The 16,009-nt window shown below is 39.1% G+C and overlaps 2 protein-coding genes across 4 annotated transcripts in view; one reads left to right on the top strand and one right to left on the bottom strand.

The window, feature by feature from the left end:
- LOC133545492 (major histocompatibility complex class I-related gene protein-like) overlaps positions 1 to 16,009 on the top strand; it is a 291,962-nt gene that overhangs the window by 146,189 nt on the left and 129,764 nt on the right. The gene's annotated exons all lie outside the window — the stretch shown is intronic.
- LOC133544962 (zinc finger protein 33B-like) lies at positions 3,516 to 14,573 on the bottom strand. The gene is made up of 2 exons (XM_061890217.1): positions 14,082 to 14,573; positions 3,516 to 4,677 (listed from the first exon to the last, which is right to left on the bottom strand). The coding sequence occupies exons 1-2, from the start codon at positions 14,266 to 14,268 to the stop codon at positions 3,776 to 3,778; spliced, it is 1,089 nt and encodes a 362-aa protein (XP_061746201.1). The 5' UTR covers positions 14,269 to 14,573; the 3' UTR covers positions 3,516 to 3,775.

Raw genomic sequence — 16,009 nt, 5'->3', positions numbered from 1 at the left:
AAGCTTTTGATTAAATTGAGTGGGCTAATCTTTATCATGTTCTCAAATTATCTGGGTTGGGAGAAAACTTTATAAAATGGGTTAAAATAATTTATTTTGCACCAAAATCATATGTCATAACTAATAATGTAATATCGGATAGTTTTGAATTACATTGTGGCGTGAGACAGGGTTACTGCCTTTCGCCCTTACTCTTCAATTTGGCCCTCAAACCACTGGCTATTGGTTTAAGAATGAACTCTAATATTAAATAATGTTCAGTGGGCTCAACAGAGAGTCTCATCTCACTTTATGCAGATGATGTAATTGTTACACTTACTGAGCCACACATTGCATTACCACTTCTTTTAGAATATCTGGTTATAAAATAAACTGGTCCAAAAGTGAGCTTATGTTCCTAGGAGATAATGTTAGGATCAGTCAAAATCCAGTTAAAGTCGCAGAAAATTATATATCTTATCTTGGCTTAAAAATATCTAAAAATTATGAATCATTACTAAAGTTGAACTTTACTGAAGCCTTTGAGAAACTGAACGTGTGTATTGAGTATTGGAAGACCCTACCTCTCTCAATGTTAGGCAGAGTGAATGCTATAAAAATTATCACTCTGCCAAAATATATCTATCTTTTCAAAATTTACCAATTCTAATTCCAAAAGATTTTTTCCAAAAACTTGAATCTTTAGTTCTAGATTTTGTGTGGGGATATAAAAAAGGCAGAATATCCAAAAAGCACTTATTTAGATCTACAAAGGAAGGGGGACTGGGTCTTCCAATGTTCAAAAATTACTATTGGGCATCAAATTTGAAAGCATTGACCTATTTTATTGGAAGATGGCGTTCCCAAAGAATGAATCACTTAATTCTGCTCCCTCATGGCTGAAATTGGAACTGCAGTCATTAGTTAAACCTTATACATCATTGCTATCTCTACTTTTTACTAAACCAGTCTCTTCAATTAAATCAATAAGCCATAGTGAAGTTGTAAAAAACTCTATCAAAATTCTTTCTCAAATTGAAAAACAATTGAATATTTCCAATGTAACTATGTATTCACCAATATGTCAAAATCATGCACTTATTCCATCGATAACAGATAAAACATTTTTTGACTGGTACTCAAATGGAATTAAATGCATAAAAAACATTTATGTCGTGGACAGTCTTGTGTCATTTGAGCAATTGCGAATCAAATTTGATTTGTACCAATTCAGTTGGTTTTGCTATTTGCAGGTAAAAATATTTATTAAAGAAAACATTTCAAAGTCCCAGCTGGTAAATGAGAAACATCCTCTTTTAGAATTATTAAATTTATCACCCACAAGTAAGAAGCGTGTCGCTAAATTTGCCAGCTGCTTCATTATGTCCATGACATCAGCAGACAGTGTTAAAAGAGCATGGGAACAGGAACTAAGAACAACACGCTCTCAAATTCACAAGTGCTCAAATAACAACAGACATAGGCTCATGCAGTTTAAAGTGATTCATCGTTTTTACTATTCTAAAGTTTTATTACACACATTTTATCCTGATGCATCTCCACTTTGTGATTAATGTAAATCTGCTGAAGGATCAATGTCTCACTCGTTTTGGGAATGTCCAATTATTCAATCATTTTGGTCCAGCATTTTCTTTTTTTACTCGGGGGTATATCAAAGAAAACTTGTTCCTGACAGGGATATAATCTTGTTTGGATGGTCTTCAGAAACACAAAAGCTTCCAAAATATATTACAACTGTGTTGCTGCTTGGGACGGTCTTGGCCAAAAGACTCATTTTCAGAGACTGGAAAACCCCATCTGCACCCAACTTCAGGAACTGGCTAAATGAACTTGTGAATGTAATGACTCTTGAAAAAAATAAGATTTATAAACTCTACAAATATGAATAAAATGGAAACTTACCTGGAAACCTTTATATTGAATCATAACTTATTGACATCCATCCATCCATTTTCTACCGCTTATTCCCTTTCGGGGTCGCGGGGGGCGCTGGCGCCTATCTCAGCTACAATTGGGCGGAAGGCAGGGTACACCCTGGACAAGTCGCCACCTCATCGCAGGGATGAGGTGGCAACTTATTGAGATTTTAAAGAAAAACAAAACTGCCATCTTTTTTGTAGTGTGTACGGTGGACAGGCCCTCGGGAGGTGATCTTGTGATCACTTCTTGAGGATCCTTGATGCCGAGGAATATTCATCCATTTTGCTATGGTCTGGATAGCCTGCTGATCGTGAGCCGCAGCGGGATGGATGGATATATATATATATATATATATATATATATATATATATATATATATATATATATATATATATATATATAATATTTGGGTATATTTTCTAATAATGTCTATACTGTAAACCTTGAGTTGTTAAAGTTCGAGTGCACCTCTCTCCTCAAGTGTGTATGAGTGGATGTGTGCCTGTATGAAGGGTTTGCGTGAGCAAAGTATGACTGTTTGTCATTTTAACTGTAATATCTAATAAAATATAATTGCGAAATGAAAAGACCATTACAGTAGTACAAACTGCTGGAGAAAAAGACTTATTCTTTCTGAGTCTGATTCAGACATTATTCCTCTGATGTTGGCAATTTGTTTCAAGTGGTAAAAGCTGCTGATGTTATTGACTTAATGCGGCTGTTAAAAGTTCAAGTCTGAGTCTGTTATTACAAACGTATACACACACACACACACATATATATTCCTTGTGCACTAATTGACTTAAAGAGCGCACATATCACGTTATCGATGGTAAAATGCATTTTTAGACAATGAAACTTGCCTGAGTGGCTATGAGACAGTACAAAATGGACTAGAAAGGACAGATTAAAAAAATAATAATTAAAAGAAACAAAAACAATTTTTTTCTTTTTTACTTGGGACTTCCCGCGGGCCGGATTTTGGACCTTCGGGGGCCGTATCCACCCCGCGGGCCGTAGTTTGGGGCCCCCTAGCTTAGACTAATTGTGTCCAATCTTGCAAGCAGGCTGGCGAAGGAGACCTCGAGCTTGTTCTCCAGGTTCGAGAAACGCTCTTGGTGCTGCTGGGGTACCGTGTGCAAAGCCAAGATATCAGGAATCGTGGGGGATCGGGGAGGAAGCGTGGATCACGCTCTGTCACTGCATGAGGTCACACTTATATTAGAACATTAATGCTAAGGTTTCGTCCAGTAGTGGACCAGTAACGTCTGATAATGATGATGATGAAGATGTATCTGTGCAAGTGAGCAAATGGATCCACAAAGGGACAACAACCCTTTCGACCGTCTACACACACATCATAAACATGAACCTTAGAAGCCACACACAATATATTTGAAGAAGACTTGAGGATTAAAAGTGAAGATGTGAGGTGAAATAAGTACAAATGCAACAATAAAAACAACCAAGTCCACTCACGATGGCTCTAAAGTTCAGTGATGTGTTGCTAACTTCAGCCTTTTTCTTCTTTGTTGATGTTTTGCAGTAGTTAACACCCATGACGTAATTATGCTGCTCATCGACCAGAGTCCACGTTTTGTTAACAATTTTATTCATTCATTCTTTCAATTGGATAATAACATCAATAAAATTAAATGGAAAAAATGTGTGGAATAAAAACAAATGAGAAAATAGAATACAATAATAACTACATATGCACACACTTAAAAAGTAAGCATCGGACAACATATAACAGTAGAAGATGAGAAGCACTACATGCAACATCAGATATACATTCATATTAAACATGATGTGATTTTAAAGTACATTTAGCACAATCACTGTTTAAGTGTTTTTAAATCCCTGCAGCTTCCATGACTGTTACACACTTGTGCTCACTGACCTGATTCCTAAACCTGAACCTTTTAACACACACAGTGCAACGAAACGGTTTCTCTCCAGCGTGTGTTCTCATGTGTCTGGTCATGTGCTGCTTTCTGAAGAAACTTTTCTTACAAACAGAGCAAGTAAAAGGTTTCTCTCCAGTATGTCTTCTCATGTGCGTGGACATTTCTAGCTTTCTGGAAAACCTCTTCTTACAAATAGAGCAAGTAAAAGCTTTCTCTCCAGTGTGTGTTTTCATGTGTCTAGTCATGCTTTCCTTTATGGAGAAACTCTTCTTACAAACAGAGCAAGTAAAAGGTTTCTCTCCAGTATGTGTTCTCATGTGTCTGGTCATGATAAGCTTTGTGGAGAAACTCTTCTTACAAACAGAGCAAGTAAAAAGTTTCTCTCCATTATGTATTCTCATGTGTACTGTAACATTACTCTTCCGTCTAAATGATTTCCCACATTCAGAGCAGTCAAAGTGTTTGTTGTTAGTGTGATGTCTCGTATCACCTTTAGAGTCATTTTTACCCTCCAAAAGTTTTTGGATGTGGTCACTGTGATCAGAAGAGTCTGACATCATGTGGTCCATGTCTGACAGTGGTGCAAAGATGCTGTCTGGTTCTGACTTTATATCTTCACAATGCTCTCCATCAGCTTCTGTGATGTGCAGACTTACAAGCTCCGCCCCTCTGTTCTCCTCACTTTGACTGTGATGCAGCTGTAAGGACTGAGCTTTATCTTCATCATGAAGCTGCTCCTCTTTAATGTGGGAGGGGGCCTGTAGCTCCTTCTGTCCCACACTGGAACTCCACTCCTGCTGCTTGGAGGGAATCTCTTCATGACTCTCTGCTGACACCTGCTGGACGTCTGCAGAAAATAAAACATAAACGAGGTGTTACTGTATTGAAGTTTGCAGTATTCAAACTATTCACGTGTGAGCTAGGCCAAATAGACAGTGATGGGCAAGCTACCCGGAAAATGTAGTAAGCTAAGCAACAAGTTACTCTCAATTAAATGTAGCTAAGCTATCCTCAGAGAATTGTAGCAAGCTACACTACAAGCTACACTGCAAAAGTAGCTTGCATTTCTCTATTGGCCCACATGTAAAATATCAATATTAATGTGACTGAGAGTGTATAAATGGACCCAGTGAGAGAACTACATGTCTTCACCTCATCACTGAGCTTGTTCTACCATTTAACTCCTACATTTGTATGTTGTATACCTTCTTACTTTACCTATTTCAAAAATCAATATCCCCCGTAAATTATAGTTTTCTCTTCTTAATTTAAAAAACCTAAGAATACAACCTGGAAGACTGTTGCTTTACTCAAAATATAATTTCCAAGGTATTTAAGAACACGATATCTGAAAATGTTGACACATTAGAACTCATAAATAATGGATTGGTATGTACATAGTAGCACACTTTGTGTATTAATTTAATGACCCTTTTTTTAAGTTGAATTATTGGGTCTATATTTGTTTTATAAACATTTCCCCAAACTTCAACACAATATGTTAAATATGGAAAAATAAAAGAATAATATAACATACACAGACATGTCTAATTCAGCATGTTTTACTTTATAAAGGGTAGCAATGCATTTGGATATTTTTCCATTTACCGTATATTTCGGATTATAAATCGCTCTGGAGTATAAATCGCACCGGCCGAAAATACAAAATAAAGAAGGAAGAACAAAACATAAAAGTCGCACGAAGGTATAAGTCGCATTTTTTGGGAAAGTTTATTTGATAAAATTCAACACCAAGAATAGACATTTGATAGGGCGCGTAGACAGGCAACCCTTTAGTGACGTCATGAATTTGACGAACAGAAAGAGTATATGGCTCTAACAGGCAATTTAAAATAAATAAAGAATATTGAAAAACGGGCTGAATAAGTGTATGTTATATAACGCATAAATAAGCAACTGAGAAGGTGCCTGGTATGTTAACGTAACATACGTATTATGGTAAGTGTCATTCAAATAACTATAACATATAGAACATGCTATACGTTTACCAAACAATCTGTGACTCCTAATCGCTAAATCCGATGAAATCTACTTCCTCTGTGTCGCTTCTAAATAACTCTGCCAACTCCAAAGTAGACAATGTGCCACTTCCTCTTCTATCGGTACGTCTAGTGTCTTACGTGAATGAGATAAATAATATTTTTTGATATTTTACAGTAATGTGTTAATAATTTCACACATGAATCGCTCCAGAGTATAAATCGCATCCCTGGCCAAACTATGAAAAAAAAATGTGATTTTTAATCCGAAGAATATATATATTTAACATAATTTGTTTTCAATTATTCTTCCCAATAATTTAGTTTCATATACTCTATCAATTTCCACTTGATTTAATTTAAATTTTGCTTCACAATTTGTCCTTGCACTACTAAACACCACAGATTTAGTTTTCTCATCATTTAATGATAACTTATAAATATCAAACCATTTTTTTTAACTCAATCTCTATTAACCTCTACACTTCCTTCAAGTCTTCTCCTGAACAATATACATGTGTATCATCTGCAAACATAATACATTTCAATGTATTAGATACTGAACAAATATAATTTAAATAAAGTATAAATAACTTAGGTCCCAATACCGAGCCTTGTGGAACTCCACATACACACACACACATATATATATATATATATATATAAATGCACCTGGGGATAGGTTGATTGGCAACACTAAATTGGCCCTAGTGTGTGAATGTGAGTGTGAATGTTGTCTGTCTATCTGTGTTGGCCCTGCGATGAGGTGGCGACTTGTCCAGGGTGTACGCCGCCTTCCGCCCGATTGTAGCTGAGCTAGGCGCCAGCACCCCGCGACCCCAAAAGGGAATAAGCGGTAGAAAGTGGATGGATGGATATATATATATATATATATATATATATATATACATACACATACATACATATACACATTTACATATATATTGTGGAGTCTCACTGAAGCACCGCCTGACAGGTAGGCACCTCACAGGGCAGGAGCCAGGACATGGATGCAGAATGGAACACAGAAGACAATGTCCCAACCTTGGCCGCATCATCGAGGGGCGGTACATTTCCCTGTACCTTCTCAATCCACATGAAGTGCCACCAGCTCTGCGACCAGGTGGGGCTCAGCTACAAACAGTTCTTAACTCTGCCTCATTCAGGTCTGGCTCTCCTCTGTGTCAAGGCAGGTGCATCAGGCGGTAAGTGAGACATCCACTATTTCCTCATTAATGACATTATTAGGGAAATGTTTTCTGATATTATGTTTTCTCTTGTTTGATAGGCAAATACCTACGACTTATAGAGAAGTGTGCTGTGTGAAGGATTGAGATCCCCGAATGGGAGATATTCCATCCATCCATCCAATTTTCTACCGCTTATTCCCTTTCGGGGTCGCAGGGGGCGCTGGCGCCTATCTCAGCTACAATCGGGCGGAAGGCAGGGTACACCCTGGACAAGTCGCCACCTCATTGCAGATGGGAGATATTTACATGTGTTAATGGACACTTTCATTTTGATACATCCACACCCTGCCCTTTCTACAAAGACTTGTACAATAAATTCCCTTTTCGGCTTTCCGCAAACCCAATTCTGTGTCTTGGGGAGAATCAGGTGCCACATATGGTGGAGAATGCAGGCATTCCTATTCACGCCAACCTCCCACAATGTCACACGCAGAAGCACTGAGTGCTTTGTTAAAAAGCCAAGAGGAACTTCAAAGTGTGGTGCAAGAGCTAGTTAAAAAGATTGCTAAAGATGTGGTTAGCACACTCGCTGGCACTCGCTGCGGTCCTAACTAAACTATCGGGTGAGGATGATGTGGAAGCCTATTTAGATTTATTCGAGCGCACTGTGGCCAGGGAGAAGTGGCCAGTAGCTGAATGGGGATCCATTCTAGCACCTTTCTTCGCTGGAGAAGCCCAGTGTGTGTGTAGTGACCTGGCATTGGCGGATGCTCAAGAATTCAAGAAACTAAAGAAAGCCATTCTCGACAGCCAAGGGTGCAGTCTGCCTGCCAGGGTTCAACGATATAACAACTGGACCTTCCAGCCCACCTACCCACCGCGATCGCAGGTAGTCGCACTGCTCCGCCTAACACACCGTTGCCTAACGAGCAAAGGAAACCCCTCCCTCCCCCCCTCCGTAGACCGACTGGTTATAGACTGCTGTATCCGAGCTTTGCCGCCTGATGCCCGGAAGTTTGCCGCACAAGTAAGCCCTTCAACTGTGGAGCAGTTGGTGGCCTTATTAGAGAATCACCTAGTGAGCATGGAAATGCTGAGAGCCACCCGTATGGAAACGGCCAGAGCCGCCAGGGAAGAGAGGCTAGGCCTCGACCGCCGAAGAGCGCCACTGCCATCTCCATCCCCACCCTGACCTCAGGGCGCTGCTCCTGAGAGACCCAGTCGGCCCCCACAGCGGAAATGTTATGTGTGTGGACACCCGGACCACATGTCTTGGGCGTGTCCGGAACGCAACCGCGATGCCTCCATGGCTTTGGAGTGGACTCTCATGGTTATGTTAGATCCACTATGGATTAGACTTTCACAATATCATGTTAGATCCGCTCGACATCCATTGCATTCGGTCCCCTAGGGGGGGGAAGGGGTTGCCCACATATGCTGTCTTCTCCAAGATTTCGCATAGTCACTGCCACCGACGTCCCACTGGGGTGAGTTTTTCCTTGCCCATATGTGAGCCCTACCGAGGATGCAGAATGGAGTTCCACAAGTCCCGCAGTGAGCTGCACGATCCCCGGGCCCCCCGGGAATGACCAAAAGGCACCCAGCAGTGAACCAGCGAAGGTGGGAGACAAATTGAGGTAAAGTCGGAAAAAGTGCAAAACGGGTTAAAAATCATACCCAGAATGGAGTTCCACAAGTCCTGCAGCGAGCTGCACAAGCCCCGGGGCTTCCGGGAATGACCAAAAGGCACCCAGGAGTGAACCAGCGCAAGTGGGGGACAAATTGAGGAAAAGTCGGAAAAAGTCAGAAAAAAGGTTAAAAATCATATCCAGAATGGAGTTCCACAAGTCCCGCAGCAAGCTGCACGAGCCCCGGGGTCCCGGGAATGACCAAGAGGCACCCAGGAGTGAACCAGCGAAAGTGGGAGATAAATTGAGGTAAAGTCTGAAAAAGTCTAAAATTGGTTAAAAATCATACCCAGAATGGAGTTCCACAAGTCCCGCAGCGGGAAAGACCAAAAGGCACCCAGGATTGAACCAGCAAAAGTGGGACGGAAATTTAGGAAAAGTCTCCAAAATCTGGCCAATGGTAGGAGAACATATGGGAAAAGCCCAGAGAGAACAAGCAAGAACATATAACAGAGGTGCCACACTCCGAGAGTTCCAGGTTGGGGAAAAAGTGCTGGTATTGGTTCTGTCCAGCGAATGCAAGTTCGTCCCCTTAGCAGAAAAACAGCCCCAAAGCATGAGGTTTCCACCCCCATGCTTCACAGTAGGTATGGTGTTCTTGGGATGCAACTCAGTATTGTTCTTCCTCCAAACACGAAGAGTTGAGTTTTTAACAAAAAGTTCTATTTTGGTTTCATCTGACCACATGACATTCTCCCAATCCTCTGCTGTATCATCCATGTATCCATTTTGGTATAAACTCAACTTGTCGTGTTTGGAGGAAGAAGAATACTGAGTTGCATCCCAAGAACACCACACCTACTGTGAAGCATGGGGGTGGAAACATCATACTTTGGGGTTGTTTTTCTGCTAAGGGGACAGGACGATTGATCCGTGTTAAGGAAAGAATGAATGGGGCCGTGTATCGTGAGATTTTAGGTCAAAACCTCCTTCCATCCAGAGCTTTGAATGGTTGACCAAATACTTATTATCCACCATAATTTACAAATAAATTATTTAAAATTCCTACAATGTGAATTCTTGGATTTTTTTCACATTCTGTCTCTCACAATTGAAGTGTACCTATTATGAAAATTACAGACCTCTGTCATCATTTTAAGTGGGAGAACTTGCACACTCTGTGGCTGACTAAATTTTTTTTCTGGCCCCACTGTGTGTGTGTATATATATATATATATATATATATATATATATATATATATATATAGTATATATGGGGTTCTATTCATTATAATTACACTCAGCTGGAAATAATATTTATGTATGGCAGCACATACCTTTTACATGTACGTAATATCAAGTATATTACATAAATTAATACAATCAATTAGCATGTTATGTGAGTTTGCAGGTACAATAGGAATGTTTTGTGTTCATGTTGCACACGGACGTATTTGAGTGATGGACCAGGAGCCATATTGAGTGTTCTGCTACCAATGTATGTGTGTGTGTAGTAATTGGCCTGTGGATTAATGCATCGCTAGGAGGACGGTTGATAAAACACGGCCGTGACTCGTCGTGAGAAAAGTGTATTCACTTCAAAATGACACCTTGTGAGTGACTTTGAGAAGAAAATATTGTTATGTAACGAACTTTTGTTTGGTGTTGCTTCCTTATTCGTCATCATTTAGCACTGACGATAATGTGTAGCGACAGCAGCTGAACTGAATCATTAATAATAATAATAATGGATTAGATCTTTATAGCAATTTCCTAAATACTAAACCAGACCTGGGTAAAATACGACCCGTGGGCCACATGTGGCCATTAAGATTTTCAATCCGGCCCGCTGGACGTTTTTCATAATTTTTTTAGACCTTTAAAATCAAAACTGCAGCCGCCATTATGATGTGCGGTGCTGTTTTTTAAATGACCGTAAGTCTTGAACTATAGAAAGTAATTACATGGTTGAAATCTGCTCTTTCGAGTGTTGTACGAGAATTACGGTAATATACGTCACAGCAGTTCCGACCAGGAACAAAGAGATTTGTTTTCAGAGCAGCCAGTCCAAAACTCATGTGTCAGGAAGAGATAAGGAAGAAAATTTGGACAACACATTTCTGCATAAAATTGATAGTATATCATATTGTAGTTGTTTATTACACTTCGCATTCACATTTTGCTGTTTGTTACATTTTTGTTGTGTTTTTCCTTGATCGTCTATCGTTTGAGAAGTAAAAGAGGAGCGATGTATATATGTTAAAATTTGGTGTTTTATTGTTCATAGCTAATATTGTTAATCCCACTTTCTTTATTTTAATGTACATTTTCAGTGTACCATTCAGCAAAAAATTTTTAAATTGCATTTAAGTTATTATGATGTGGTCTGTCATAACTTTTTTAGAATTATTTCGGTATTAATGCTCCTGAAAAAAGGGATCCAAACACACATACTGTACAGCAGGTATTTACAGATAAATGTGTATATATTATTTATACACACATACACCTTGGCACATTTTTCTCTCAAAATGGCCCCAGAGTCAAAATATTCCCCCAGCTCTGTACTAGACACTCAAAACGCTCACAGAGAAGTGAGAGCCCTTCATTCATTCACTCCACATTTACACATGATGGTGGTAAGCTACATGGCCGTGCGCAACCCGAGGGGCCCTGGTTCAAATCCCACCTAGTACCAACCTCGTCACGTCCGTTGTGTCCTGAGCAAGACACTTCACCCTTGCTCCTGATGGGTGCTGGTTGGCGCCTTGCATGGCAGCTCCCTCCATCAGTGTGGAATGTGTGTGTGAATGGGTAAATGTGGAAGTAGTGTCAAAGCGCTTTGAGTACCTTGAAGGTAGAAAAGCGCTATACAAGTACAACCCATTTATCATTTTAGCCATGTGCACACAGCATTAACCCTCTTGCGTTGCTTCTACTCAAACAATTAGCCAGTCACCGTGGATTTCATTTCAACAACAAAAGATATTAACGTGATGGTAAATAAAGCCACGTTTTCACTGCTCCACGTCGATGGTGTTTTAACTTTAAGGGGACGTGCGGAAAGGAAATATAGTCCGTTGGCGGGGATGAAAAATACTTTGAATGTCTTTCTCTGTTGCTCAAACGACGTCTGCACATACATGCTGCTTCTGGCATTTAGTCATTTAACTCGTTAGAAAGACTTCTTACAGTGGGCACACACACACACACATACACACACGTACACGCACACACACACCCACACACCCGCACACACGCACACACGCACACACACACACACACACACACACACACACACACACACACACACACACACACACACACACACACACACACACACACACACCAAAGGACAGATGTTAACATGTGTGGTTTAACAGAACATTTTAGCGTCTATATTACTTACAATATCTTATAACAATTATCTTATTATGATAGCTACCGTTAGATCAGGGGTCTGCAACCCGCAGCTCTGGAGCCGCATGCGGTTCTTTCATGCCTCTGCCGTGGCTCCCTTTGGCTTTGAAACCGAATGTCAACAAATAATGGTTACTTGATCTAATATATTTCATTTTATTTAGTTAGTTCATTGAATTTAACACTTGTTTTTTGGAGAGTTATGGGATCTTGTCATAGGAAAATAAAACACATTTGAATATATTGTCGATGTAAATGTATGTCACAGCCCTTATGCGACATCTCTTGCTGCCATGCAATTGTATTGTTTTTAGCAGTCAACCCCTAGCAATGGACAGATCAACAAAGAGAAACATTTTATTTACTTATCCATCCATTTTGTACAGCTTATTCCCTTTGGGGTAGCGGGCGGCGCCGGTGCCTATCTCAGCTATAATCGGACGGAAGGCGGAGTACACCCTAGACAAGTCGCTACCTCACCTCTACTTACATTTTTATTAATTTGCTGTTTTTGTTGATGACTAGGTAGTTGTTTTTAATTGTTTGTCAAATGAATATGCCACAGTTGTATGCCTTCAGAACATTGGAATGAGTAGATTTTTAAATTTGAATTCATTAATAAGGAAAGGAAGAGTGTATTTAGTTTCTAAAGTTCAAAATAATTTGATGATTTGCTTTGTTATACCCAGAAATAAATCAAATATGTGTTTGATTTCATAAATCCTATAGCACACGTGTAACAAGACTGGTGTTATCGTCATTTTAGGAATCTAACAGAGTTTGTGGCTCCAGGTGGGTTTTATTTGGAGGGAAATGGGCTAAAATGGCTCTTTGTAGGCTGAAGGTTGCCGACCCCTGCATTAGATCAACACACAAAGCTAATGTGCGTGTACATGTGATGTATGTGTGTAGTGAAGTCATTTTGTGGTAAAAGCCATGTATAGTAGATGATATTCTGCTTTCATGGATAAATGTTTGCCTTTTAGACATTGTTTTAACATTATCTGTTTTTTTTTTACAGACTTTAAACAAATCAACGTTCCTGGGGACTGACTACATTGAAAAACTATCAGCGTCACTGCTCATTCTGGCATTTGTATAAGTGGCATTATGATCAGTAATGTAAATGCATGTGCTGTCAGTCATGTTATGTTACTGATACATGGTAGTGGACTTTACTTTTATAGTATTACTTGGCTATAAAAAGCTAAATGTGGTCTTATTTGTATGAGTGCACATGTGTATTACTGTGTATGTTGTTTGAGTGCTAATATTATAATTGTTATTTAGAACACTTCATATTACTTCTAATTGTTTTCCTGTGCTATCTAAATGTTTTCATTTAGTAGCACCAGTGCTCGAGTGAAAAAGCAAAGCGTACATCCCTAGTTATCACTGAATGTATATTCTATCATGACAGGAACAACATGACTACAAAGTGTTAGTTGCTTCTCCTGGACTGTTTCTGTGTACGTGCACACGCTCCCAGTGTGTGTACGAGACAGCAGTAAGTGACAACCATGAACGCCAAACTAATTCCTATCCATTTTTATTCAATATAATTATCCTTTTTCTACCACTTGTCCCTTTCGGGGTCACTGGAGCCTATCTCAGTTAGTCATTGTGAAAGAAAATGGACATTTAAAAATGTGTATACATTTTGTTAAACCACTAATAGTAACATAAGCACTTCAGTGATGATGTAGTTATATTTCTAGGTTAAAAAAAAACAAAAAAACTTTAAGCAAGTCGCAAACGGACACTTTAACGCTTGCTGTCGTTTTGCTTTGCTGGACTACCTCTGTAACAAAACCTAGGACTGTTTTCAGTTGATTATCCATGTTGTTCTTTAGTTATTACTCTGTTCCATGAATCTTCTTTCATTTGCATGCCAGATTGTTTACTTTCACTTGACAAGGCTACTCCACTCACTTCAATTATACCAAATGTCATTTTCTTACTAACAATCAAATATAAAGTTAGTAAATATTTGAGAGTAAGAAGCAAACAAACCTGTTCTGTGTAACACAACTTGATGTTTCTTGAAAACAGCGTCCAGTAGTTGATTGTTTTCCTCTTTTGTTCTAGAAAGTTTCGCCTCGTATTCTGCTATCGTTCTTTCTAACACTACAAATATTTCTTCAACGGCAGCAGTTAGTCGCTGATCCACCAACGCTCTCAACATTTGTAATTTAGACATTTTCACACAATCACAACACTTTACTCTCACACTTGATCTCTACTTAGCGATGAGTTGATAACTTCTGTGTCTTCTGTTAGCAGCTAACAAGCTAAGGTAATTAGCGAGCTAAGCTAACTAACAAACAAAGATAGCACGAGAAGCGGCACAGTGCTTCTAGCGCACCGATACGACTTTATCCTTTACTAAAGAATCAAAGATGTATTTTATACGACGTAAATATTTCAAACTGGAGAACAAATAATAAGGCTGACTTAGTAGCGTCCTGCTCGCGGCTTTCTGCGTCGACGTGCTTTCACGACAGTTGGCACACTGCTGCCTTCCGTTTACGACGGAAGCTGGGAATGACGTCATAGACGAGTGGACGAAGAGAAAACATATGAATGTATCTTCAAGACACTTGACACATTTGGCTTCGGCAATTTTTTCTGCAAAACAATGAAAACTTTGAAATGCAATGGTAATAGCTCCATAAAGCTCAAATCTGGTACATAGTATTCTATTTTAGTTACACTATTGAGTTTATAACCACCTGGCGCTGATTTGTACTGTCTTTGTACTTATGTTGATTATTATTATTTATCGATTATTTCTAAATGTTGCAGTTTTAAAAATAAAGGTTTATAAAAAAAAAAGGAAGGCGGCAGAACAGAGTAGTACTGCCTTGTAACGTCAAGTGTGCTAACTGTCGTGAAAGCACATCGACGCAGAAAGCGGCGAGCAGGACGCTAATAAGTCAGTCTTATTATTTGTTCTCCAGTTTGAAATATTTACGTCGTATAACATACATCTTTGATTCTTTATTTAAGGATGAAATCGTCTCGATGCGCTAGAAGCACTGTGCCGCTTCTCGTGCTATCTTTGTTTGTTAGTTAGCTTAACTCGCTAATTACCTTAGCCTGTTAGCTACTAACAGAAGACAAAGAAGTTATCAACACATCGCTAAGTAGAGATCAAGTGTGAGAGTAAAGTGTTGTGATTGTGTGAAAATGTCTACATTACAAATGTTGAGAGCGTTGGTGGATCAGCGACTAACTGCTGCCGTTGAAGAAATATTTGTAGTGTTAGAAAGAACGGTAGCAGAATACGAGGCGGAACTTTCTAGAACAAAGGAGGAAAACAATCAACTACTGGACGTTCTTTTCACGAAACATCAAGTTGTGTTACACAGAACAGGTTTGTTGACTTCTTACTCTCAAACGTTTACTAACACTATATTTGATTAATAACAAGAACATGACATTTGGAATATATAATATAATCACAATGACCAGTGGTGGAACAAGTCAGAGCTGGGCCAGGGGCGGCCCCCATGACGGGGACCCCCAAACCCAAACAATAAAGCTAATCCTAACATAATTTTACAACATACACATGCCTCTCTGGGTTTACTACCTACAATCTTTAACCAGGTTTTAAAAAGTTTGCCATTAATTTTTGCTGAAATTTGCATTTTCCTGACATGTATTTATGTTCTCACTTTCACCACAGCATCAAACAGTTCACAGGATGTAGAAAAATCATCAAAGGGGATCTGATTTTTAGTTTAACTATGCCTATATCATTCACAATCCTTATGTAAGATAATAACATGTTTTTATTTTTTATGTAACCCCTGGTTACAATCCCAAAACGTGCAATAAGAATTCTACACAAGGTGGGATATTGTGATCACACAAATATTTTATTTTTACAATCTAAATTATTAAAACTGCCTGATTTAGTTGATTTTAATACAGCT

Source organism: Nerophis ophidion, linkage group LG28, assembly GCF_033978795.1.
Source record: "Nerophis ophidion isolate RoL-2023_Sa linkage group LG28, RoL_Noph_v1.0, whole genome shotgun sequence".
Lineage (NCBI taxonomy): Eukaryota > Metazoa > Chordata > Actinopteri > Syngnathiformes > Syngnathidae > Nerophis > Nerophis ophidion.
The sequence above is the reverse complement of the archived record's forward strand: the minus strand, read 5'-3'. Positions and strand labels throughout refer to the sequence as shown.

Coding starts and splice junctions, on each gene's coding strand:
- LOC133544962 (XM_061890217.1), bottom strand. CDS start 14,268: ATGTCTAAATTACAAATGTTGAGAGCGTTGGTGGATCAGCGACTAACT. Junction 4,678..14,081: donor AGTTGTGTTACACAGAACAG/GTTTGTTTGCTT, acceptor TATTTTCTGCAG/ACGTCCAGCAGGTGTCAGCA.